The sequence below is a fragment of the Lacerta agilis genome, chromosome 16 (genome assembly GCF_009819535.1).
Source record: "Lacerta agilis isolate rLacAgi1 chromosome 16, rLacAgi1.pri, whole genome shotgun sequence".
In the NCBI taxonomy this organism is placed as follows: Eukaryota; Metazoa; Chordata; class Lepidosauria; order Squamata; family Lacertidae; genus Lacerta; species Lacerta agilis.
In genome coordinates, this window is record NC_046327.1 from 16,669,586 (window position 1) to 16,697,456 (window position 27,871).

The following is a 27,871-nucleotide window of genomic DNA, read 5'->3' on the forward strand; positions in this document are numbered from 1 at the left end:
GCACCGCAAGGGCGAGGGGGCAACGCTGTCGAAAACAGCCAGGCTTTAAGTCGAACGCAAGGCCTTTTCAGACAAGAAATGAATGGCTTGAGCTGCCTTCCTCAGCCTGGCTGCCTTCTCTCGGGGGACTTTGCACATCACACTCATGCAAAGGTGCCCCACAAACGTTTTAAAAAGGCAGGGCTAAGTGAAGGGGGACCCTCACCCCAATTTCAAAAGCCGTCTCCCGGCAGTTTGCTCATTCCTCTGGTGAGAGAGCTACCCCTCCTCTGAGCAGGGAGACAGAAAAGGGGAAGGGACCGACCACCTAACATGGGCTTTAGCCCTGCTCACAGTCAATATGTGGCTTCCAACAGAAAAGCTAATGCCCACTGCTGCCCTGTTGTTGTTGTTGTTGCAGATGATTGTATTTCTTTGCCACTTACTATATAAAATGTCTCAAAGAGGCTTACAGTGATAAAAGCAGGACATAATGCAAACATTTAAAATACATCAAAAACATTATTGACTTAGAGCATTCATCCTGCAGCAACATTCAAAATTTGCCAGGTGCCAGGCGCATTTTGCACTTGGCCACTGGCCACTTGCGACCAAGTGGAGATGTCCGGGTGCCAGGATGGCACCTGACGTCTCCACCATCTGCAGGTGCATGCCTGGGGATCCTTGGATCTTGACTGTTTTCGCAACGTACCCTGTAGAATTTTGTCCGTTGTGTTTTGTCTGCACAATCAGAACCAATTTCAGGAACCAAAAAGTATTGAAAATGTATTTCTTACATCGATTGGTTCATTCTTAGGTTGATGGTGGGGTGAAAGTCATTGAATGCCTGGTGGAAGATGTCCAGAGTCTGCTGTCCAGATAATAAAAATATCATCAATGTATTGCAGGTACAAGAGAGGTTTGAGTGGGTAGTTTAGGAAGCCTTGTTCCAAATCTGCCATGAATATGTTGGCATACTGTGGGGCCATGCGGGTGCTCATAGCTGTGCCACTGATCTGGAGGAACAGGTCATCTCCAAATTTGAAGTGGTTGTGGGTGAGGACAAAATGGCAGAGTTTGGTAGCAAAGTCCACTGTGATTTTATCTGAAATGGTGTTCCTTATAGCTTGTTAGCCATCATTGTGTGGGATATTGGCGTACAGGGATCCCACATCTGTAGTGGCTAGCATAGTATTGTTGGGTAGATTGTTCAAAGATTGTATTTTCCTCAGAATTCTCAATAGAGGCCTTGCAGACTCCAGGTAACATGAAACTTTATGACACATATTTTGACATTAAACGGGAAGTCACGTGCACCTGGAGTCTGACCTTTGTTATCAGACTACTACTACAATGCTTTTGACTAGGAGAGGGCTATGCTTAAAATCTCAATATTTAGAAATCCCCTCAAACAGATGTTATGATGACCCAGTTTTCTTTTTTAAAAAAAAGCTTAATTGTGTGTGGAACAGTAGCAGTGGCATTTCTACCATTCACTCAGTGTTGAATACATTCATCAGAGAACGGAATGGATTCAATCACACTATTTATGTTCCAGTTACAGATGGGTAGCCGTGTTGGTCTGCCATAGTCGAAACAAAATAGAAAATTCTTTCCAGTAGCACCTTAGAGACCAACTGAGTTTGTTCTTGGTATGAGCTTTCGTGTGCATGCACACGAAAGCTCATACCAAGAACAAACTCAGTTGGTCTCTAAGGTGCTACTGGAAACTATTTATGTTATTCTTCATTCAATTTACAAGTATATCCCACCTTTTTGGGGCTTCAAACGTCATGACCTTAACCACCCCAAACCTCATAGCCCGGACTAGCAGAATCGCGTCACAAGGCAATTTATAAGACAAAATTGCACAACAATTTTAAGTACATTAATGACAGGAGCATGCCCCATGGAGCAAGAAAACATATTTGCTCAGAACAGTATTTGCCCACCACACTGCTAAAGGCGCTGAGAAAAACAGTTTCCTTTTCCATTTCGTTTTAATAGCAGGGATTTAAAATGCACACTGCACCCAAATACAAAGCAGACCATTTTCTGGCTAACAACTGTAAATATCTTAACAGTAATTTCAAATACATTTTCACATTCGTTTGTGTAAAAAGAACTACAGTGCAAATACCACGGTGAGGTCGTTGCCGTCGTCAACAGCACCACAAAGATCTAGTAGCAAAGAGAGACTTGCTCAGCCCCAGTAATACAAAACATTTCAGAGATTTTACTGGCACAAAAAGGTTGGAAGCGCACTTGCCTGCTGGTGTTTGTCTCAAGTACTTTTCAGCTGCCCCCCCCCCCACAATGAATTTCAGTATAATGGTAGATGGGTACTTGAGACGACAGTACCCTTTCTTTATATGCCAATGAATTACCGCACACTCTCCCAGAACAAAACCACTTTGAGAGAGAAATTTAGCTTTACGTTTTTAAAGGGTGAGGAAATTAAACCTTAAAAAAAGCCTTCATGGAATTATTTTTCAGTGTAAAGTTACTTGTAAAATCGTATGTTTATGTCGTGAAATATTTCCCTGAAGTTACTGGAGTCCATTGATTTATGTAGGCCTACTATATGACCTGAGGCAAACCCACATAACTTTATAGCACATCCAATACACGTTTAAAGGACATGGCTTCCCCCAAAGAATCCTGGGAAGCGTAGTTTGTTAAGGATGTTGGAAATGGTAGCTCTATTGGGGGAAACTACAGTTCCCATGAGCCTTTGGGGTAAGTGTTTCAAATGTGCACTGAATATGTGATGTATATTGTGGATTTGCCCCTATTGGCTATCACCCAGTAGAGGTTAAATCCTAAAACAGGGCGATACAGCTTCTGACCTATGAAGGCAAGTACAAACCATAAACCATGTATTCTGGCCAGGCAGGTGATTGGGGGGAAAGGATGGAGTCCTCCCGGAAGTTGGCCCCTTTCTCTTTTTGTTTCCTGCCAGGTGATTGGCAACACCACACAGGTGTTTTGGTACCAGGCAAACATCTGAAACGTGGTTCAATGTGCAAGTTTGTGTCTACAGCTAGCTAGCATTAGATAGGCTGAGATACCAAATTATGTAGGGGAAACCTGTCTAGTATGCAATATCTGTTTCTATAAATAAAAGCGTGTGTGTGTTGAAGAGGAGTCTGTTCTTACCACACTTAGTCTGTGACTGATTAAGTGGAATCGTTTGAAAAATCCAGAAAGAAAATCCGCAACACTTGAGTTTCTTTGTCTCATAAACCCAGCAAGGAAGAAGGAAGCTCATGCTTACAAATAATTTAATATCTAAGTGGTTCCAGTGGGTAAACATACAAAGATTTGAAAACCCTGTATGAAAATTTTGTGAAAAAAGCTAATAGACTGCTTGTGACTCAAGCCAAGTGTGGAAACTTACAAAATTGGCCCTCAAGCACTGTTATATATATATATAATTGTTAGAATATTAAATTGGTTTAAATTTGATCACTGAAATTACTGCTTCTTTCATGTAACTGAATATATTACATTTTCACAAATATGTTCACATTTCTCAACTAAGGTAGATTAAAATCGTGTATTAAAATATTGGGAGAGTAACCTCCGGTATTAAAGAATGGAAACACCAGGACACAATTCAGCCAAATTTTTTAGCACTTTCAAGTCCTAAATGCTCATGCTTAAAGCTCACCCATCAGATTTCAAGGTGCTCACGTCTGCTGGATCACCTCCCGAATAAGTTACAATCAACATAAATAGTCAGTTCTGACAATCACATTTCACTAGTGCCAGAAAATATTTCATCAAGCTTTTTAAAAGTTAGTGTTTTGTTTTCTGAAGTAGAAAAAACTTATTTTAAGACCACAATAAAAATTCTTCATACAAGTAAAATCACAATATAATCTCTTCTTTTATCAAGTCACATTAGATAGAAAGAAACCCAACATGATGCATCTTGTCCAAGTATGAATTCTAGCTTACAAAAAAATACATTTTTAGAGGCCACATAGAGCCACGTGGCAGTTGCAATACTACTAGATGTCAATAGTGCAGAAAGTTCGTGGGCAATGTAGCCTGAGCAAGCTTCACTGAAATGGGGGTTTGCATAGGAAACTTTGCACTATGCTTCTGGAAGCCATTTGCTACGTGAATTTCCTTATACACAATTGTCCTTTCACATTATTAGGAAAAAGAAAAACATGGCGTGTTTTTATGGGCATGTACAAAGAAGCTACGCCTGGCCACCCCGCATCACATTCTAAGCTTTTTATTCTGCTTTCTTGGCATGTCTTCTCTTAACACTGTCGCTCGTCTCTCCAGCTGTTGTGCGGTCGTAGTCTGAGGAGGCGCCATTGTAAGGGACTTTGGCCTCGCTGTTACAAGGTTCAGGGCAAGGCGGGTGCAGACCAAAGAGGAGACCAACCAGCACCTTCTCAAACGGGGCCAAGGGAGTGAAAGCATTATCTGTCAGCATCATGATTACCTGAAACAAGAAGCACAACAAGGGACATCAGCTCTCCAACAAGATTTACAGGTGTGTGTACTTCTGCATACCCAGGGAATACCCAGGTAGAAACCACTCGCTTACTTTTGGGTGGTCCTGTTTTGCTTCTAAACAGATAATCATGTGAACACCACAGTTCGCAATGAGAAGGAATGGTTATGGGCTATCTGATGTGCTATTCCTTGCATTTATACACGTTACATCATGAGGTCATGAGCAATAACCCATAAATAAGAATTCATCTAATTCCCCAATATTTTTTCCATTTTTAGATACAAACCAGGACCCAAGTTAAGGGAAGAATATCAAACACAATGCATATTTCTCACTAGATCATACAAGCAAATAAACACCACTTCTTAAAATTGCACAGTTATACTTTTTAAAACTGACATTAATATGTAATTCAATTCATATATCACTAATACACACACACACAAAGAGAGAGAGAGAGAGAGAGAGAGAGAGAGAGAGAGAGAATCACCTAGCATGCAATTCTGACATGGCTGAAGCGAAGGCAAAGTTCCTACTGATTTCACAGACACAAGGTCACGGGTTCAATTCCCATAGGGGCAACCTGCATATTCCTGAATTGCAGGGGGGTTGGTCTAGATGCTCCTTGGGGGTCCCTTCCAACTCTACAATTCTATGATTCTATGGAACTAAAACTAGGTAGATATCTTCTGTACACAGAACAATTAATGTCACCATTTGCATGTTTAAAATTGCTGCTTTACCTGGCAGGTTCAAGGTAGTTTGCATTAGTTACAAACAAACAAACAAATGCAGAATGATAAATAATACAACCCTAGGGAGACATCTAAGGGATGCCTACCCACTTGCGTGGTACCACTTTCAGGTTCCCTTCTCCCTCTTTTCTGCTCCTGCGTGCTTCCAAAATCTACCTGGGGGGTCCTTTGTCGTTCGTTCCCTCCCCCCCCCCAAGAAGCTTTTGAAGGCATAAGAAAAACTAGCTTATTTCTAAATATTGTAAGCTTAAGTGAATCGTCAGTAGACCTTGCCACTGGAATCCTAAGCTGGCTAGTAAATAGCACACTTAGACAGGATATGAGCACTGCAGTGGTCCTCGACATGAGAAACCACAGCCAGGGGTGGCAGAGGATAGCAGTAGTCATGTGAACTGGTCCTTGAAATTAAATATCTCATCGGGTTTCCAGAAGTGAAGTTCCCCCAAACATCCCTAGAGGGCTCCCTTCTGTTCTTTTGGCCTTTCTAGAGGACAGATGCAGATTATAGTCGTACCTTGGTTCTCGAACAGAATGCGTTCCGGGAGTCCGTTCGACTTCCGGAACTGTTCGAAAACCAAGATGCCACTTCCAATTGGCTGCAGGGGCAGCCTGCAGCCAATCAGAAGCCGTGGAAGCTGTGCCGGATGTTTGGCTTCCGAAAATCGTTCGAAAAGTGGAACACTCAAGGTACGACCAATTAGTTACTGCCACCATCCAAAATTTTCACCACTGAATTTCCCCCCAAATGCTTTAAACGGGAGGGGGCGGTTATCCTTCTACAGCCCAAGGGACACATTTCCTCTTGGTCAACCATCAAAGGGTGTGGCCAAGGCAAAAGTGGGTGTGGCTACCCCACACAGACCACAATGCAAGCACCATGTGCAAGGACCTCCACACACTGCATCCCTGTTTGCTCATCAGGATTTACTGCCTCCCCACCCTCTCCCTCCTACTGCAACGTGCCCTGCTGCAGTCCCTCCACAGTGCCGCATTTTATGTAATTGTAAAGCAATTAAATCTAATGTATGAAGCATTAGATGCATTACTGGAACCATCAGTACAAAAACATTCACAAGTTTATTTAGAGTGCCTGTAGTTAACTCGCGTCAGCAGAACGCCAAGAAGCCCCAAAAATTCTTACCTTTGTGATTACCAAGAAGGAGGTGTAATACAGCATGAGGTTGGGCTTCGCTACTGGAAGAAAAGAGAGGTGCTGCATTGTGAAGAGTATGGACCCGATCAAGCTTAGTTTCACAGGGCTGGGGGGGGGGGGAGAGACACAAAACATGTCAGGCATTATTTCTCAATTCCCCTCTCCACCCTCAAAGAAAAGTTAGTAAATCTGTCAACATTGCTGTTAGTTTTCATTAAGATCCCCCACCATCACCGTCCAAGATCCCTCACCATCACTGTCCCAGAGGCATTTGGGTTCTCTAATAGGGCTGCAAAACTTCTTATCAGTAAATGAAACAGCTGAAGCTTTAGCTAGCTGGCAGGCAAAGAGCAACGTCAATTGACTGGCTGGAAGTTAGAGGCACGGGTCTTCAACCTCCAAGGCTCTTTTGGCTTTGGTGGATGAAGAACAAAAGGAAAATATTAAATATGACCATCCCTTCTCAGAACATAGGTAGACTCCCTTTATTAAGTTGCTGTTTTAACTTTTTAACTCAGTAACTTTTTTTATAATCACCTGTTTAGGTAATATATATACATTACTGGTGTGATTTCTATCCCTCTCATAAAGTAATGTATGTAAAATCAAACATAACATTTTAAAATAAAAACTGAAAAACCAAGCAGAAGAAAAATAAAGGCAAACTCCCCAAAAGACAACAAAACCTAGTTGTCTTAGTGGCATAGGAAAGTTGAAAATAATTTCACATCGGGCAACCAATGTGCCTCTTTGGTTTCAGAGAGTACTGTACATGGGTAAAGGTAAAGGGACCCCTGACTGTTAGGTCCAGTCGTGGACGACTCTGGGGTTGCGGCGCTCATCTCGCTTTACTGGCCGAGGGAGCTGGTGTTTGTCCACAGACAGCATGGCTAAGCAGCTTCTGGTGAACTAAGCAGCACATGGAAACGCCATTTACCTTCCCGCTGGAGTGGTACCTATTTATCTACATGCACTTTGACGTGCTTTCAAACTGCTAGGTTGGCAGGAGCTGGGACCGAACAACAGGAGCTCACCCCATCACGGGGATTCGAACCGCCGACCTTCCGATTGGCAAGCCCTAGGTTCTGTGGTTTAGACCACAGCCCCACCCATGTCCTGTGTCGCCACTGTACATGGGTAGAAGAGTCTAAAAAGCCCAGAACACAAATTATCATGGCCCTCTAATGGCTATGGTGGCTTATTTACCAGCAGTCATGTATTTAGCATTAACTCTGCAAGTGTACATTCGATTCTGACCCAACTAAGCTTCCTGGTTTCTAGAACAGACTGCAAGCATGTGATCCAAACCTCTGTAGCAGTAACAGAAAGGCAGCTTCTGATTCTTATGAAAGCATGGTTTGAAAGCATACGAGAATTTGAAAACAGGGCTTGAAAACAGCTGTTAAGCCTCAGAGAGCTTCATATGGGAGGATGCACTTGATAAGAATCCCAAGACCCAGAATTCAAAGGTCTTTATAAGCAGATAGCGCAATGTTGGATTCCACTCACAGGTTTATTTAACGTGTAACACAGCTCAATGAAACTTGTTGAGCAGAAAAAGGGCAAATGATTAACCAGCCAAAAAAATCCATAATCGGGTTGAAAGCACTGCAACAAGAAGTTGGGAACTGTTTGCTAGTCTTGCTAAGAAATAGATCTGGATTTTATACAACAGAAATGAGAATTCCTCCGTTTTCTACCGCGATGCACCTGTCTTTCTTGAATCTTTAACACTATTTCCACTTGACATTTTGTAACAGCGCTTTGCTCAAAACACTTCACAAACATTCGTCCCGCTAATCCTTACACCATCTCTGTAAAATAGCATGGCAGTGTTGGAGACAGGCATGCCACATTGACAAACTTACTGAATAAAAGCTTGCCCAAGTCAACCAGTGAGTTGATGGCTGGAGATTGTAAAAGACCAAAGCTCCAGCCCTCCGCAGAACGTAAAAGGGGCTAATTGTTTAACATGCCTTTGTCTTTCCCTTGGTTCAACTGGGAGATCTCTGCCAGCACCCTATGAAGCAGGCCCCTTGTTAAAGGCACTTCAAAAATTCCCAAAACTGTGGCTTAGAGCAGGGGTGGGTAACCTCATGCCGGGGGGGGGGCAGAACCCCCCCGACCCATCTTATCTAGCCCTTTCTAATGTCTCCCTGGCCTCTTCTTCCCAGGATGCACCCTACACTGCCTGTCCTCCATGCCCTCAAGTGCTTTGCCTAGCTGGAAGGTGTCTCTGAACTGTCTTTGGCAATGCCTCTTGCTTGCCTGGATGGAGTGGGAGGGGTGTGACAAAACCTCTGACTTCTGGGTGGCCGGAACATCTGTTGCTCTAGTCTAGCCACATTTGCCTCTGGCCCTGCTCAGCATTTGAAGGCAGTCCGCCTGGGAGGTTTTGCATGAAGGAATGCCACCCTCTGGCTGAAAAACAAGTTCCACCACCTTAGGAACCTTAGGAGTTCCTAAATTCTCCTTAGGAGCAATGCTTGGCAGGGGGTTGGACTGGATGGCCGTTGTGGTCTCTTCCAACTCTATGACTCTATGATTCTATGTATAACCCAGAACTAAACTGCATCGTGCAGTAACAAAAAACTATCAATCTATGTATAGCCCTTTTTAAAATCCTGAAGTTCTCAACTCAGTGATATTGTCACAAGAGGAGCTCCTGAGAAACATTTCTCCTTTCATGAGCTTCGAGTTTCCTCTTTTAAAAACATGCAACGCTCTGCCTTGCATCGGCCGGCATATAGCTTTAAGAAAGGAAAAAAATACACCTGTGGCACGTTAAAATGACAAAAATTGTATTTCTCTTCACAGCTGAAGGATTTAGGTCACCTACACACACCCAACAAAAACAGGCAGCTCATACCACACACACACACACACACACACACACACACAGCTAAGCGGGGGGGGGGGTCAAGAGGGAGAAACGCCGGCTTTTGGCAACAGCTCTGCTTGCGTTGCTGTGTTTCTCTCCTGTCATTCTTTATTACCTAGGATAGTGGCTGGAAGCAGGATGCCTAAGTGCTTTGGAACTCCTGCTGCTTTTATCACACTAGTAGTGGCAGCCGTCTTTTCAAAATAATCACTTCCGCAAAGGAAACCCTGCCAGGAAGTCAGAGAGGAAGGGCAAGGGGACTTTAAAATGCCCACCATGAGCTCGTTTCCCCCTCCGGAGGAGCAGCTGTGGCCTGACAGCCTGCTCCAGCTCTTTTTGTACTTCCCATGGCAGAAGTTAAATTGGGAGTGATTTAACATTCCCAATTTAGCTTCTGCAAACCTGAGCTGAAAGCTGTAACTCAAGCCGTATTCCCCCGTGCGCCAGAGGCACGCTCTGAACAGCATACTAATGCGTCTCGCCTTCGGAGCAGGCTCTCGCATCCCCACAAAACCTGAGCTTTTCGTTCCCGATTAATTTCAGTTACTGCTTTGAAGCTGACGTTTTGTCAGACACTGCTGAAGTGCCCATCACTATGACTGGCAGGGTGCTTTGGGGATGCATTCAGCAAAAGGCAGGGCTGGTGGCACACATTGCAAGGACCCCTGGCAAGATTTCCCTCCTGCGCGAGACTAGGGATAAGGAATGTGCAAAACCGGGTGGTGTTCGGCTAAGACTCCCATCATCCCTGATCACTAGCCATGCTGGGAGACACTGGTGGGAGACTAAAGTCCAACAAGGGCCACAGGTTCCCCCACCCGTGATGTAGAGAAGTCAAGTGTCAGGATTGGGGTGGTAAAAAGGTTTAGCTCTCGGTAGAGTTTAGTCCTTAAGAGCAGTTTTAACTTTTATTTTTCAACCAGATGAGTGACGGGTACTATTTCCCTTACCTAACAAATCACACGAGGTTATTGCTGCTGTTGAGGTTCAGTTTGCCCGCCCTATTCCCACACACCCGGTAATCCCTTGCATCTGTAGGTGGAACAGGAAAAGGACTTACAGTTGCAATCGAAATGATTCAAACTCCCCCCACCCCCAATTGCAAATCAGGTTTGTAATAAAAAATTACAGACTTTCAGCTGTTTGCAACGAGCAAATCAAACAAAAGCAATTGAAATAGCTGAACGCAAACGGATGCTTCAAGTGGTTCCCCCAAATTCAGCTGAAATTGCAACTTATGCTTGCTTCTCCAGTCTCACTGTTATTCAACTCCCCTCATTGCAAACAGCTGAATCTCTCTAAAGTTTGATAATAAACCTGATTTGCAATGGGAGTTAAATAATTTCGATTGCAACTGTAGCTATTCCCCGGACTCCTGTTGCCAACACACTTGCCAATGAAAGCCAAAGAAAGACTATTTTAGATTTATATCCCACTTGATCTGCCTAACACTAGACCAGAGTTTCCCAAATTGGGATCTCCAGCTGTTTTTGGACTACAATACCCATCATCCCTGGCCATTGGTCCTGCTAGCTAGGGATGATGGGAGTTGTAGTCCAAAAACAGCTAAGTTTGGGGAAGCCTGCACTACTCTTACAGTCTGTTACTGAAAGGACCAGTTCCGATGAAGCTATATTTGCTTCATCTGTCTTGGTTTTCAAAGCACAGAATGAGAGTTAGACTCATGCTCTTGCCCCCATCCTGCACTCAACATGGCAGCTTCAGCGTTTCAGTCTTGGGTTTGTTTCTACCCTGCTTTTCCAGGTACACCTGAATTCAGAAACTGGTTTAGGCTGCAATTCTATACTTTCTCACCTAGGAATAAGTTATATTGACTTCATGCCCCGAGTAGGCATGTATAGGACTGAGCTGTCAATCTCAGTTCACTAAGCAGTACAGTATATGAAACCATAAACCAGGGGGGGGGGGGTAGGCTGAGTTTCTATTTATTAGCCTGCATGCAACCCATCACCTCTTCCAGGCAACCATTCAAGGGTTTCATCGCCTCGCTGAGAATGGAAGAAGGTGAAAAGAAGTCTGGGATAGCTCAGTCGGTAGAGCATGAGATTCTTAATCTTAGGGTCATGGGTTGGGCAAAAAAAATTCCTATATTACAGGGGATTGGACAAAATGACCCTCGTGGTCCTTTCCAGCGCTACAATTCTCTGATCATATGACCCATCTGGGTGTCGTCAGTATACTTCCAACCTCTGAATGAGCACTTTTGGCAGATTCGTTTTAAATGCTAAGAGGCATGGGGCATAAAACGCAGCAGATCGCAGGAGAAGTCAACAGCCACAGTGATCCCCAGTGGAAGTCGCTGCCAGCGTCTTTACTTGAGAGGCCCCATAGGTCTCTTCAATGAAGCTCTCTGCTGCCTTGTTCCTCAGCTCCCCTTCCCTGTGGGCAGTAGTGTAGACAGGTAATTTCAGATGAGCTCCATATGAAGTCAATAGGAAGTCAATTCTGAGGAGCTGTGGCCTGCAGCCATAGACTCTTCATCATCTTTATGTGGTTATATGTGCACTGCTTTGCTCACTTTTTCCATGTGATAAACCACAAGAATACAGAGCACTCTGGCACTCTGTATTTGCCCAGTCCTACCCAATCCATATAGAGCAAAACTAATAGGTTTTCTAGAAACCACGGCTACAACGTGCGACAGTTTCGTAGCAGATATTTTGGGGTTCCCCAGCAGCAAACTGGCACGGACAGTTCTCCCTCCAGGCAGAAAGTTTGAAGCGCACTAATTTATTATAGGAGAGTCATGTTACTGAAGAGCTACTCACACAGTGCTACTTTCAATACAAAGAAAGAACATTCCCAGGACTGTGCCAATTGTTATGTTCTTTTCATTGACTTACTAGGACATCTTCAGCAGTTCATTAGTTTCTGGCTTCCACACACCTCTCACTAACTGCTCAAAGTTAGATATTAGGCCGCCCCCGGCTCCTGCAATTCAACAAGAAATTATTACATGCATAAAATTGGTTCCAGAAGATCTGACGACACTCAATTCCGCTTCCAGCCAGGACAACTGCAAAGCTGCTCACGTCCCTTTCTAAAAGGAGCAGGGTATGGCCCTCAAGTTATAGGCACGAATGGAATGACCTACTTCGCAGTTTTTGAAATTGGGTCCTCAATTTGAGACTCCTTTGAAAGCATCCTATTGTCAAGGGCAAGCACCTAATATTTCAGGGGGGAAATTAATTCAACAAGGATCTTAAATTTTGTCAAAGCTTAATAATAATAATAATAATAATAATAATAATAATAATGTTGATGATGATGATGATGGAGGCAGCAGCCAACATCACCCGGTACACTGCAGCTTAGAATTTGTGACTGTTCATTTAGTTTAAAAAAAGCTGAGAGAGAGAGAAAGAGAGAGAGAGAGAGAGAGAATCCTATCTCTTAATGAAGTTAAGCACAAAATCTCTTCTTGCTTACAAAGCAATAACACCGAGATTATGCACCCAGTAATGGCTCATAGAGAGAATGACTTCTACTCTTCCCTGTGACTACTCATGGGAGTAGTAGTCCAGCCCTATAAAAGTCTCACAAAAGTTATTAGTCTACAAAATAATAATAATTTGACTAGCCTACTGGGACCTGGCAGAGGAGGGACAAACCAGTGGTCTGTTTTTAAACACCATGATTGCAACTCTTGCGCCCTTTTTGAAACACCCATCCCTTGTCAGCTCTCACCCAAAGAGCCTTTTGCAGGACACATATGCAAGAGGGTGTGAAAGCTAGCAGTTTAGTTATATGTAACTAAACCAAACTGGAGCTACTGTGGTATATTCCCTTTCCACCATTTCCAATGTTTACATTTTTAAAAAAGGACGAAAAAGCACTCCCCTGCCCTCACGTCCACCGTGCTGCCCTCCCCATCTCCTACCTGTGGATTGCTGCCTTATAATTTGAGCTTTAGACAAACCTCTGTCAGAGCTGACATAGAAATATAAATGCCCCTGCTAGTGTTATACCTGGCAGAGGTGGAATTCCGTAATAAAATGAGAGCACCTATAAGCGGCTCTCATCCAAGAACAGCATTTGCCAGGAAAACTGAAAGCTAAACTAGGGACATCTTATTCAGAGGCCACATGAACAGCAACATGTGATGAAGGCTGAAACCTTAGGCACGAGTTCTTTTCCTCAGGAGGATGGAACTAAACTTGAGCAGGATTGAGCTTTGTGGCTCTAAGGAGCAGCCAAGAAGGGGGTGGCAGTGATGAGAGGGAGGGAGGGAGGGAGGGGGAAGAAAACATTAACAGGATGGATTTAAATTGGTTTTTCTTCTAAAAGTGGCCCCGGGTGCAATACCATTTCATAGAACAGTGGTGCCTAAACCACACAAGCCATGTACAGTCTGCAGACACCCATTCTGGTGCCCCCAAAATGCCACCCAAAATGCCCATGATTTTTGTGAGCCACCCCAGTGTCCTTAAAAAATAATAATGGCCATACTGATTTTTTTTTAACATATGATTCATTATGTGTCAGTGCAGCCCATGCCCCACCCCAAAGATTAGCAACCACTGTCCTTGAGATTCCCCCTTAAAATTTGAAATTTTTAAAAATATTATATATATTATTATTTATACATTACCTCTGGCCCAGCCAACTACTATCATGATTAACCAGGCATTTTTGTAGTGCTGGTGTGCATGTGCAATCCCGCCAGTTATTTTCCACGTTCTAGTCACTTCCTTCATCCCTGAAAGCAGCAGTCGTATAGGTAGAAAACAGAAACAGCGGTAGGCTAGATCACGAGGACAATAAAATACAAGATACCTAAAAAATTGGGGGGAAAGTTTGAACCTTAGCTATTTCACAATGTTTGCAATGGAAGCATGTTGACAAAATGAAACAAACTGATAAAAGCTTTTTTTAATGAAACGCTAGATGTTACAAAGTCACCGCTGTAGTATTACGGCTATCAGTCACTTTAGCAAAAGGACCCCTGACCATTAGGTCCAGTCGCGGACGACTCTGGGGTTGCGGCGCTCATCTCGCTTTACTGGCCAAGGAAGCCGGCATACAGCTTCCGGGTCATGTGGCCAGCATGACTAAGCCGCTTCTGGCGAACCAGAGCAGCGCACGGAAACGCCGTTTACCTTCCCGCCGGAGCAGTACCTTTTTATTTACTTGCACTTTGACGTGCTTTTGAACTGCTAAGTTGGCAGGAGCAGGGACCGAGCAATGGGAGCTCACCCCGTCGCAGGGATTTGAACCGCCAACCTTCTGATCGGCAAGCCCTAGGCTCAGTGGTTTAGACCACAGCGCCACCCGCGTCCCTGTATCAGTCACTTTAGACCATAGTTAAACTAAACTATGGTTTAAATGTGAACATGCAGCGTGCTGCTGAAATTGTGGGCACGTGGCTCCTTCCCTGCTCTTTGGTTAAAAACAAACACACACAATTGCTGGAAAAAGAAAAACCCAACACCTCACTCTTTGTGGTATTTCAAGATCTGGCATTTTAAAGAAGTATAAAGCATTTAAAAAAAAAAAAGGTCACATCCATTGTGTTTAGTCCACAGGTATCCTCTTAATATTACACTTCTAATGTACAAATACAGCATTTTCCTAAAGCCCCCAAATTTGGGGCAAATAGGCTAGGGGCCCCAAACATGCATTCACCAATATTGCAACTGCATGAGTAACTCTCTCCACATACCTATAGGAGCAGGGGCAATTGCATGAGCATTTTGTCTAGCTCTGAACAGTCTTTCCCTCCCATTCACTTATTGAAAGAGATATATATTCCCTCACCGTTCCATCCCTGCACAAAGGTTGCACAATTACAAATGAAGGCCTGGTAGGCAGCATTTTACTCACTTCCTCCTAATCATCTATTGCTCTCCCCTTTTGCCTCTGCCTCTACAGGCTCCTTTAACAAAGAGACATCATTTTCATTACCATCTCCCTCCCACAGCCAAATCTGATTGAAAATCAAGCATGTCGGCTGACACAGAGCGAACAGAGATGCTGCTGGTTTACTGTCAGGATCAGAGGAGATCTCTTCATCAGGTTTCACCAGCCTTCTCCCATCTCTCTCCATCGGTGTGCCAAAGGAATAAGCCTTCCTCAGATGCCTGCTCGTGTGCCGATGGAAGCTCAGAGGGCCAAGCATCTCTTCCTTCTTCAATCCGCACAGATATGCTTTATTATTGCAAGCCAGCAGTTGTGACTTCACTATATGGACCTTGCTTTTCCCCTTCTCAGAATATACGTACATTTCTTAACATCTATATTTAATAATAATAGTAATAATAATTATAATACGCAGGGCTTCAATCTGGCATGTGAGTTGTCTTAACACAATAGAATTTCCCTAACCTCCAGCAGGTGCATTGGGTGTAAATCTTAAAAAAAAAAAATTAAACTTGCACTTGGAAACATTGTACAATATGGGTATTTTTTTCAGAGAGGTCAAATTATCTTTGCTTATGAAGCAGATCTTTCCCTAGCACCCTAGTGCAAAAGTCTTCAACGGGAATTTGCAATGCCAAACCTGCCCTCCTAGGAAATACCAGTGGATCCAGCTGCCCACCTAGAAGCAATAGGAGCCAGTGTTTGAAATTCTGCACTTTGCACCTGACTATTGGCCATTTGCAACCAGGTGAAGATGCCCGGGTGCCAGGATGGTGCCTGATGTCTCCACCACCTGGAGGTGCATGCCTGAGGATCCTTGGATATTGCCTGTTTCTACACACTAGCAACACATCCTGCAGAATTTTATCCATTATATTTTATCTGCACAATCAGAACGAACTGCAGGAACCAAAAAGTTGTATTGAAAAATGGCAACTTGACATTAAAGGAAACATTTGGCACCTAGGCTCACATATCTGAGTGTTTAACTCTGAAAGGAGCAGGTGGAAGAAGTGGTTTATCTGTGGGTCTGTTTGATACCACAGTCTGGCGAACCATACAGGGTAGTCTGAACCGCCGCTCTCCATCCTCTCTTAAATTTGCCTGTATCATTGCTGGCCAGGGATCTATAATAAATTAGGAGACTGCTCAATGGGGATTTTGATCTCATTAGAGAAGTGGTATTACACAATATTTGCTCATTACTGTACACCTGTGAAATCCTTTTTCCCCCCAAGGGAGAGGGGACACAAGAAGAAGAACTGGAGAGGAATAGCCATCTTTAGTTTTTCCAGTTTTCTTCTGGGCCTTCACATCTCTAGAGGCACATTCCTTTCATGCAAAGTCATGGCAATGCATGTACATAATTGCCTCTGCTGTATAGGAAGAACAGCAGATTCCTCATTATGTCCTAGTCAGAAGAGGGGAAATAGTATATAGTATTCAAATCAGGCACTTATAATAAATAAGATTGGCACTTGTAGAATGCCGAGAGATGTTTCCAATAGCTGCCAGTAGATGTCACTAGTTGACAGCCATAACAGAATCTCTATTAGCTTGGTTTGTTCAGTGAAGGGGGAAAGTTTCTTTTCTTTTTTAATTTTTTTTATTGCTAGTTAAAATAACAAAAAACAAAAAACAAACAGAATAGACAACATCAAAGTAACATAAAAAAATAGGAGAAACAGCAAACAAAAAAAGATATCAACCTAAATACAAAAAACAAACAAACAAAAGTACATAAATCTTGACTTCCCTCCACCTGTGTATGACTTCCTTCTTTGTCTTTTATTTTAATTGTTGTGTCATCAATAATATTTTGCCTTTATACCTCTTATATCCAATTTCTCCTTGTCTTTACCCTGTAAACTTCACTCATTGCATATAGATATGTTTATGCCAGAATAATGTTGTTTTCATGTACAGGTACAGTACTCCTTTACACAATCCCAGTCTTCTATCAGTTTTTGATCCAATTGTCCTCAGAGGATGAGAGGGGAAAGGTTTAAACACCTACTTCTCAGATATGCCATGCTTACTTTTAATAATGATAGCAGTGTTATTAACCAAGGTCTCATAGAATCCCTTGCACCAGAGGTAACTAGCACTCAGCTTGGGGCCCTGATAGGGCCCCAGAAACAACTGCTGGGGGGCCACAAAACCCCACTGTTTTTCTGCATGGGTACAACCTATATGTAAGAAAAAACAGGAGTTCATCATGATGTATATAGCACAAAATCAGTATGTTGTACAGTGGTGCCTCGCAAGACAAAATTAATTCGTTCTGCGAGTGCTGTCGTATAGCGAAAATTTCGTCTTGCGAAGCACCAACGGGGGAAGAGCAGTTTGACGGGGGGGGGGATTGGAAATTTTTTTTCGTCTTGCAAGACAAGTCCATTGAAAAATTCGTCTTGCGAGACAGCCTTCCGCTAGCGAATGCCTTTCGTCTAGCAGAGCACCACTGTACATCCCAAATACACCAGTAAGGCAGTCAAAGGGTTTCCCCCCGCCCTGGGGGGGCAGCTTCCCTAAACACTTTAGGAAAAGTGTTTCTTATCCTAATAGATGCACCTTAAAGTAGAGATGATGATGCATGAATATAGCAAGAAACGAGGCAATGGAGTTATTTTTTCCTTGGCCTTAATTTGCCTGAATAACTGGAGTGTTTATCAATCAATCAGTTAATTTTAATAATACACCGTTTAAGTCTCTGCATATTGAAAAGCAGCTTCGACTATACCTCCCTATAGCTTCTTCCTATGTCAAGCAATGGATGCAACTCAGAATGGCATCTCATAATGAGATTTTTGGATTCTAGGATGAGTATAGGATGATGCTAAACACATGGACTTGAATCCTGAGGAGGGGTCACATTGTCACACAACTACCTCATTCATCAACAGGACCCCCAACTTATAGGGACAGGGGGTGTTTGGGGGGTGCAGCAGGCTGCAGAGTGAAGCGAAAGGCAATTCCATGACCACAAATTCTGTTCTGTTTACGGAAGAAAAGTTAGGGTCTGAGCCAGAAAATGCATGCTTTGTTTTTCAGGCCACAAGACCCAATTATTCTGATTAATGGTGACCTAAATCAAAGCAAGTTCTCATACCGATGAACTTCTAATAAGATGATGTTAGTACTGCTTAAACTGAGAAACTACTATAGTGAAGGAAAAACACTCCCCCCCCCAAAAAAGACCCCACAAGCATTCACCCCACCCAAATGTGGGTTAAGAGACAGTGGAAGAGAGTTGCATCCATTCCACAGCTCATGTCACAGCAGCTAAAGAAGGGCTGAGATTCATAAATTCAACCCCAACTCAAAACTGTTAATGAGCTTCACTAATTGGGAAAAAGTCCTAAAAGGAACAACATGCACTTTATGCACACATAAAAAGATACTGTTCTGTGCCAGTTACGAAAACTGCTAAGTCCTATTACTGGGCCTCTCAGCTAGTTGGAAAATCACATGGAGGAAAAATCTAGCTCATAGTAATTACTAGTTTGCACGTACCAATTTTCTGTCTTTCTCCTAACTCCAATGTTCTGAAAGACTACAAGTGTAGTGTTCAGAGTATTGGACTAGGACTTGGAAGACCAGGGATCAATTCCCCAACTGAACCTACTTCACAGTGTTGCTGCGGGGATAAAATGGGTAGGGGGGAGAATCATATATGTCACCTTGAGCTCCTTGGGAGAAAGGGGGCTCTAACAGTCACAAGAAAAGCAAATCTTAATGCAGTAAATTGATTGACTGGCTTCCATTTACAATGCAAGATACCAAGGTAAGCAGCCCGATCTGATCTATACTTACTAGAAGCCGAGGCCCACTGAGTTTCAGGCAAGTAACTAAGACTGCAGCCTTTGTGAGAAAGGTATTGATGACGGTGTTCAAAATGAACCTGAAAACAGTAACTGCTTGCTTTTACTCTGAGCAGGGCAAGCCCCATTTCCGCTTGAAAGACAGGCGTACCTGCCAGTGTTCTGAAGTAATAGGTCTTACCCCACATTTGAGACAGACTGTATTATTGCCTTTTAAAGTTGTTCTTTTAAGTGCAACATTTTCTTTTAGTCAATCTAACATACACCCAGTGCTCTTTTGTTAAAAATAAAAACCACGATCCAGTTTTTATATCCATGTAAAACAGCATGGGGGCGGGGACAAGAAAAGAGGGTTCTTGATGTCACAGGGATCAGACATTCAGAACTGTGAACAGCACCCTATAGGAAAACCTGCAAATTATTCACCTTCCCCAAGCTAGACCATGAACCAAAATAACTATATGTACATAATGTAGCAAGTGCACCAATTGCCCTTTTTATGCATGTCTATATAAACACCCAATTTTTAGCATATGAACAGTTTCTAATTACAGGTGCAACACTGTGTTAACTAATTGATAAAACTGAATAAAAACCTTTTTCAACGAGGTGCCCGGACAACAACTTGTATTAAAAAGCATATTTAAAAACCACCAATTGCAGACGCCCAATTCTCTTGGGCCCTGAATATTTTTATTTATTTCTTGCTATGAGCTTAAAGCTGAAATAAACTGATTTGATTTGATTTGGTTTATTCATTCATATGCAAAACTATGCAGATTTAATCTATTAAAACTCACACAATTAACTGACCTAGATTCTTTGAATCAGATGGCAGCTCTAAAACTCTGAAGCTGCATTCCATGACTTTCAGCACAGATTTAAGTTTTAGGCAACATCCTTCATCGTAAAAGCTGCTTACCAGACTGACGAGGCAAGTAAGACATTGGTGGTGTTGGCAAGAAATCCAACTGGAGGTTCTGCAAGCATCAGCGAAGATAAAATGGAGCCACCGAAACAGTAAAGCATTGCGCTAAACCAGCATGCAATTGGGCTGCGGTGTGCTACGTCAACTGCTCCTGGAACAGTAGAAAAGACACAGTATAAGTAGTTCAAATGTCTCTCACCATAATTTCTACAGAAAGAGCAAAAACCTGATCACAGATCAGCACCAACCACCACCCTCAGCAATTCTCAGGTCATCCACTGGGGTGCAAGTTTGGGAACCACTGTTCCGATCAATGTAGTTCATTAATTTGCTTCACACACCCAATAAATACCAAAATGGGCTTAAGCATTATTTATGAAAACAGCATATAAAGCATGATCTCCAACGTTAGCCAAACTCTGTGCAAACTCATTGAAATAAATTGATTTTTATTTTGTTCAGTGTGTTTCTCATCACTGAATAAAGTTGGATGCTGCCCAAAGTATTTGAAATGGCATCACGAGTGTGAAGGGTCATTGTGTCTTTCCTGATATAACCCCCCCCCCCAACTTCCTAAAGATGATCCTAAGAACAAGAATTGGAGCACAGGAGTCTCTGGGACAGGATTAGGAAATGAGAAGAATTTGGTTGGGGACGCCTTGCAAAAGCAAAAGGGCCTGACCATTCACCTTTGGATCCAAGCCAATAAATCCATTGCCCATCCAGAGCTAAAGCATACAGAATAAACTGTCTCTGGTCACAATCCTAAGAACACTTTGAGAGAGCAAATCCCACTGAACTTAGAGCTTACTTCTGAGTAAACATACTTAAAATTGCATTGCCAACCCCATTGTTGTCATTTAAGATTTCTCCTTAACTGGCCTCCCTGTTGGGTTTTAAGCCAACCTTATAAGAAGACTTTTGTTTGATTGTGTGTGACGTGAAGGACCAACTCCAGGCCACAAGGCAGAAAAGGCTTTCCACCCCCTGCCCTTCTTTTAAGCCACAAATGACGGGCACAGAGGGTCTCTGCAGTCAGTAAAAAAGCTGTTATGAACTTTGTGTTCCAAGCATGGTCCACATTCAATATGTACTTATTGAGCATGATGAAATACTGTGCAAAGCATAAAGACTCCTCAACAATCAGCTACTACGTGAATGTCGAAAAAGATACATTTACAATGGTCCAAGTTATAACAGCCCTGAATGCAACCATCATAGCATCAGAACAGGTGCAAGGTTTCATTCAAAAGGAACAACCCAGCTCCAGCTCTCTACAAAACACTCTACTTCTGCAAATGCAATACTATTTCAATTTAAAAAAAACTTGCTTTCTTTCCAATAGCATGAGCACAAGAAAACAGGTAAGTTAAGAAACTGGTATTATGTGGGAAAGCAAATTTTAACAGGGGAAAACAAAAATGATCACGTGATTTGCTTTCAGTAATCCACAAGTAATTAGATGTAGCCACTAATGACCTTTCCTTTAAACTGCCTTTAATTCATACCAAAAAATGAGAATCCAATTATATCTGTAGGTGCACATGCAACTTAATTCTTTGGAATTACTTTTGTTAAATCAAATTAAACATAGTGTGTATCAGCAATATCCAAATATAAATTGCCACGCTTTTATATCTGCACTGCATGTCACAATGAATATTAGTGCTGAGGATTCAGTTCACATGTAACCCATCAATATTCTTTCTAGCATTAAAGCTGCAGTTAATTAAGCTTAATTGTGTGCTTGACAAGGGAGATAATTATCTGGATGAACTATCAGATTTACCTAATTACAAGTCTGGAACACAAGATATTAAGTCCAAATGCCCTATTCACAAGTATATATTTACAAGGATTTGTGAGAAGGTCAGAAGACAGGCACATATTTCATAAGTCTAATTTCCACTACCCCCCAAAAAATAAAATAAAATCAGGCATTGAGAAAGATGTTTTGATATATATCAGGAAGATGCTCCAGATTCAGAGGAACAGGGGCTGGTGGATTAGTTGCAGGTTTTCTCTCCATGCAAGAACAGCAACAAGTGAAGACTCCACCTTCCCAGAGAGACCAGGAAACTCAGACTTCCAGAATGATGCCTTATTGTCCAAAATTATACGGGTGCAAGCAATGGTAACTTCTCCCTGCTACTCCTCCTATGCTCAGTTCGTGGTTGAGATGTTGTTGCATCATTAAGCCATAAGCAATCCTGTTCCAAAGGAGTCATGAGAGCACCACCACCTGTGCTTCCAGCTCCTTCTGGTTCTGGTCCTCTGGTCTGCCACTTTCAGCTGGGAAGTCTTGCCGAGCTGGCCTGAGTCTCCGGTCCCCTTCAGCTTTTGGTGCTCCTCCCTGGCCCCCTATGCCTCTTGGGGTACGTCCTTCTTTATACCAGCCTTGCCCAACTAGATCTATGAGCCAAGCATTACATTTTGGGTAACTTAAATGGCAGGTGTTCACCATGGATGAGAACTGAGCTTAGCTCCCATTCAAAAGCACCACTACCATTCACCACTGCAGCATGTCCAGGGACCCAGTGGAGAGCAGTGCTACCACCCAAGCAGTGGTGGTGCAACAACCACTATACCACTGTCACCACAAGCAGGACTGGGCCATGACCTGGTGTTTGTGGTTGGGATGGGATGTCATTAGCACCATTCCCAGGTCTCTCCGAAGTCTGACGCCAGCCCTACACTCCAGCTTTGATTCCCAGGATTCTTTGAGGAAGCCGCAACGTGTAAGACTGTGCTGCAAATACGTCCCTGGAGTCCAAGGCATCAATTTGTTTTTCTTCAGAGGAAAGGAACACTGCACATTATTTGTGGGTCCAAAAATTCAAGTTAATGATTATAGCATGGGCATGTTGTTACTATACTGTTATGCTGCTTCAATGGCTTGCCATTTAAAGTTGCCATTTATAGCTATATTGTGGGTAGAATGATGAACTAAATTTATTTTTTTTTTATAAGAATTTATTGACATTTTTACTTATAACAACATACAACCTTAACCACACCTACATTTATACACATACAAAACAAATACAATTACACATCTTATACAAAGATTGCCATGATTTTTCTTCTTAATTAGACATCTACGAAAAAAAAATTTCTTTTTCCAATCTTGACAGTTGACTTTTCACCTTCGAGTTTATATCCATAATCTACTTTTTAACCTCTTCATTTAAAAAAATTAAACTTAATTATATATATAAAGTAAAACATTCATCTTAATCTTCATCTTAGTCTTAATCGTCTTAATCTATAAACTTAAACCACTTAAAATGACTTCATTTATACTACATCCTCATAGATCCTCACAAATCATCCTCATCAAATCTATCTCTTCTATCCTTTGAACTGCTGCTAATAACATAAAAACTTGAAATATCTCTTTTCATATTCAAACAAATAATAAAACAAACTATTGTTGACAGTGTTCACCCTCCGATTTCAAAATACCATAACAGATTGCTTTAGATTTTACTTAATACTTCACCCCACACCCCCTCTGTCCATTCTTCTTCTCCTGATGGCATCAGCACTGAACTTCCATGCAACTTCCCTCTCCCAACGTCCACAGATCCAGGCACAGTCCAAAGCTCTCCTTGCCACGAGCTCCGAGGTATCCAACCCTCCCTCTCTCAGCTTCTCCGGTTCTTTGTAGCATTCCTTTTCTTCTTGTAAATACCTTAATTCTCTGTCCCTGGCCCCCGAGCTCACACCTCGGGGACTGGATATAGCAAATCTTGACATCGCCTTGGGGCTGCCACCCCCAACAGGCGAATTTCTTCTCCGAAGTAGCTCATTCATTTCTTCCCATCTTTCCATCCATCCTCTCAGCTCTTTGACAAGATTTCCTTCCAAGGTGTCAAAAGTTTTGTTAGCCTCCTCTGTGGGCAGTTGGTTCCATTTCAGACCCCCACACAAGACTTTGACTTTTCTGTAAATTAGTTCCACCTTCAAGGCAGTGAGCCTTTGTTCATCTGTTAGTCCAGAGTTCAATACCAGTTCAAGGACGAAACCCAGCATACTGGCAGAGGAGGAGGAAGTGGGTATCATATTTCTTCTCCTGTCTCTTTGTTCGTCGCCATTTTCCTAAGCTGGAGCGCAAACACCGCAACTTTGAATAGAGATATTTTCCGCTAGTTAGCTTCCCAAGAAAAAAGTTTGCCAGTCTCATGTATCGATTTTAGATACTTTATAACCAGTTCTGTGGCAGCAATCCCTCAAATTGGTTAATTTCTTAGGCTCGAAGGGAGAGAGGCAGGCTGCCTTTCTCCTTCCCCCCGGATCGTTCCAAAAACACGATTTCTGCCAAGATTATTTACTCACGACCACCGGGTTCCTTTAGCTCCATTCTTCACAGGTAGAACTTGGACGCTCACCGCGGGCTTTGCCGCCGCATTTGCATCCCGGTTGGGGCATATCCCCGTAAGCCCGGCTCCGTTGTCCCTTCACCCCCACTCCCCCTTTACAGGGGGGTAGGGGAAGGGTTCGGAGCCTCCGCGGGCACAGCCGGGGAGCCCAGGGTGCGGGACGCTCTTCCCGCACCCCAACCGGAGCCGCGCGCTGCGGTAGCGCGGCTCCTAACCCCCGGGATGGATCGGGCGCCTCGCAGCCGAAGCAGCCCCGACCACCCGCTATGGCGTCGCCAGCCGGAAGTCTAAATTTAGTGTTTTGTATCATCAGTCTGAACATGGTCTTGTCAGTTGGGTTTACCCCACTAATGATGAGACATCATGAAGGCATGCAGTGTGTGCTCCAGCCAAGTGGTGAAGATAAGGTTGCTAAGGGGCCAACTTCATGTGTCACACACAGCTCTGTCTTTTTTAAAAGGAGAGAAAGAAGCTGAAGGATTCTGAGCAGGGAAGCCGCACGTAAGTGTGCCTATACCATAGAACCATATCCCTTTCACTGTTTCCCCCATTCAGAACTGCCTATAGCAGCTCCACTCGTGCAAAATGCAGGCAAATGTGGTGCATTTTCAACACTACCAAAGGAAAGTCACATAGTACTTCCTTTTGTCTGCCTAAACACACCTGTTGAGAGTCAAGGTCATGGTGAACAGTTGCCCAATATGAAAACAGCACTAACAGAGAGTGTCGTGGAAAGGGATCTTTTTGTATACAACCTTGATTGTATATAATCGTGAGGGTTATTACAGGCCAAGGAGAAGTCGGGGGGGGTGGCATGCTCAGCTACCCCTAGTATAGACCCAGTTTTTAATTTGTGAAGAGAAAGTTCAAACACTCTTAAAGGTTCTGAATTGGTCCATGGCAGACATTGTGAGACTACAGTGCATGGTTGGAGAACCTGCAGGCTTCCAGATCTTGTGGGACTCCAGTTCCCATCAGCCACAACCAGAAATGGTGGGAGTTGCAGCCCAACACCTGGAGAGCCACAGATTCACCACCCTTGCACTACAGAGTTTCACAACTTGTGCCCTGAACCAGTTCGGAACCTAAAGCAACATGATGCAGCAATAACCTAGGTGAAGCCAAGCAGGTCTGGACTAGTCAGTACCTGAACAGATTACCAAACATCCAACAAGTGCTACGTGGAATTTCATCAAAGAAAGCACAGCATAACAAAATAAGAGTCATCACTTTAATCCATTCATTGATATGTGATGTTCGTCAAATCTGCTCCATACACACTCCAAATCCAGTTTGCATATTGCTTTTATGCCAAAGCACTAAGCTAGCCATATTTGTGTCATTTCAGCAACAGGCCTTTGCCAGCCTTTTAAAAACCCCTGAACATTTTTTTTTTTTGGGTGCTGCTTGGCATTTGCTTTAATTCTGCCAGCTGCTTTTAAATTGTGGTATTTCAATGTTCTTGTTCCCATTGGTTTTATTTTTATCTTTTGTAAGCCGCCCTAAGAACCTGCTAATGCTAAATAAATAAGTTTTTTAGGACAGTCTGAACCTCGCCACAAATTTAAACTCTGGCAACCGCTCTTCTTGATACATGAGCTGATTATAGCCTCAAAGTGCAGGGTACCGTTCCTCAAGCTGGTGCCCTCCAGGTCTTTGACTACAATCCCCATCAGCCCCAGCCGGTATGACCAACAGTTGCAGATGGGAGCTGGGAGTCCCAACTTCCAACAACACGTGGAGAGTCACAGGTTCACCATCCTTGGTGCAAGGGGGGAAAGCAACTCTGCACATGATCAGAAGGACTGTTGTTACTTCCAAAGGCCTATCAGGTCCAGCATGCTCTTTCTCACAGTGACCAACCAGACATCTACAGGCACTGTAGATACACAGGCACTGTTGTGTATTAGCTTTGAGTACGGTACAGACTTCCATATAACACAGCTAATAGTCACTGATAGAATTGCAAAGTGGAAAGGGACCCCAAGGGCCATCTAGACCAACCCCCTGTAGTGCTGGAATCTCAGCTAAAGCATCCAAGACAGATGGCCAAACCAATCTCTGCTTAAAAACCTCAAATGAAGGAAAGCCCAACAACTTCCAAGGGAGACTATTCCACTGTTGAACAGCTCTGAGGAAGTTCTTCCTAATGTTTAGTCGGAATCTCCTTCCTTGTCTCTTGAATCTATCGGTTCAGGTCCTACCCTGCGGAGCTGGAGAAAACAAACTTGCTCTATCCTCCACATGACAACCCTTTAGATATCTCAAGATGGCTACCATGTCTCCTTTTTACCAGGCTGAACATGCCCAGCTCCCTAAACCTTGGTTTCCAGAGTCCAGACCCTCAACAGTCTTAGTCAAAGGGGGCCAATATTGAAATATTGGGTGAGCCAAGTAAGCCCCACCCCATGTAACTGATCAAATGGTGTTGCACACATACACCATTTGAATGGCAATGCTCATTAACTCAAATATTTTATGGGGGGACTGAAGACTCCTTTGCCCCTAGCAGTCGGCTCCTATGTCTTTAGTCGCCGCCCTCTGCATAACATCCCTTCTTAAACTGTGGTGCCCAGAACTGGATGCAGTACTCCAGGATACAATGATAAGTCTTATATCCTCCATGCATTTACCTAATCCGGCTACCTTTCAAAGCCATCCAATGAACCATGCGTCTACCACCAAAGCCTATGGATTCAAATTCCATAAACTAATAATAATAATAATAATAATAATAATTTTATTATTTATACCTCACGCATCTGGCTGGGTTTCCTCAGCCACTCTGGGCAACCATGCAGCAGGCAAAGGTAACAAGTTTTGATGAATGTAATAATGGAATACTGAATAGTTTAGTTTATGTAAAATATGCAGGGATTTATGGTATGCAAAATGAACCATGGGAAGAGAAGGGAAGTCATTGACGTCTTAAGGTTATTTAAATGAACATTCTAAATGTAAAACAGAAAATATGGAAAAAAGAAACAAAAAAAAATGCTTAATTTTGTTTTTCCCAACAAGCCAATCTCCCTCCCCCCCCAGGAGTGTTTGTTTTTCTTTATAAAACGTGCGGGCATGCAGCATACAATTAAAAAAATGAGAAAAGTGGCGTGGAGCTGAGCGAGCCCTCGCCTCGCAGCTAACCGCGCTCGTCCACAAGTGCCAAGGGAAGGCACTCTGCACATGCCCAGGAGGCACGGTCAGACGCGAGGCCGGGCTCCTCCCGCGCCGCCATCCCTCCTGCCCGCCCGCCTTCCCCGTCACTCACCCGGCTGCTCCTTCAGCGACAGGACGGAGGCCGCGTAATGTGCCAGGTCGAAGAAAGGGAACATGGGCAGGCGAGAGAACCGATACGCCACCTGCCACAGGAGCTCCTCCATCGCGGCGGACTCCGCCGCGCATGCGCCGGCGACGGATTTAAAGAAGGAACGTGAGGGGGGGCGGGGGAGGGCGAGAAGAGCCAAACGAGCGAGGGGCGGAGCTTAGAAGGGCCCCTCCGCCCCCTCTCTCTTCATCGCCTCAAGCCAAAAAGGGGCGCGAACGGTCCCAGTCGAATCCCGCGCATAGTTTTTTGTCCCGTACAAACAGCCGTCGGGCGGGAAGAGCGCTCGA

At 43.5% G+C, this 27,871-nt stretch overlaps 1 protein-coding gene across 1 annotated transcript; it reads right to left on the minus strand.

Moving 5' to 3' along the window:
• Positions 1-3,246: 3,246 nt before the first annotated feature.
• TMEM38B (transmembrane protein 38B) lies at positions 3,247-27,871 on the minus strand. Its single transcript, XM_033173082.1, has 6 exons — positions 27,528-27,871; positions 19,872-20,028; positions 13,861-14,045; positions 12,113-12,200; positions 6,356-6,473; positions 3,247-4,444 (listed from the first exon to the last, which is right to left on the minus strand). The coding sequence occupies exons 1-6, from the start codon at positions 27,637-27,639 to the stop codon at positions 4,229-4,231; spliced, it is 876 nt and encodes a 291-aa protein (XP_033028973.1). The 5' UTR covers positions 27,640-27,871; the 3' UTR covers positions 3,247-4,228.

Bases quoted from the DNA above. Each gene is read 5' to 3' on its own strand.
- TMEM38B (XM_033173082.1), bottom strand. From the start codon at position 27,639: ATGGAGGAGCTCCTGTGGCAGGTGGCGTATCGGTTCTCTCGCCTGCCC. The intron at 6,474-12,112 runs GTAAGTCAATGA...CCCCCCCCCCAG, and splicing joins GAACTGCTGAAGATGTCCTA to CCCTGTGAAACTAAGCTTGA. The intron at 4,445-6,355 runs GTAAGAATTTTT...TTCTTGTTTCAG, and splicing joins CCTTCTTGGTAATCACAAAG to GTAATCATGATGCTGACAGA.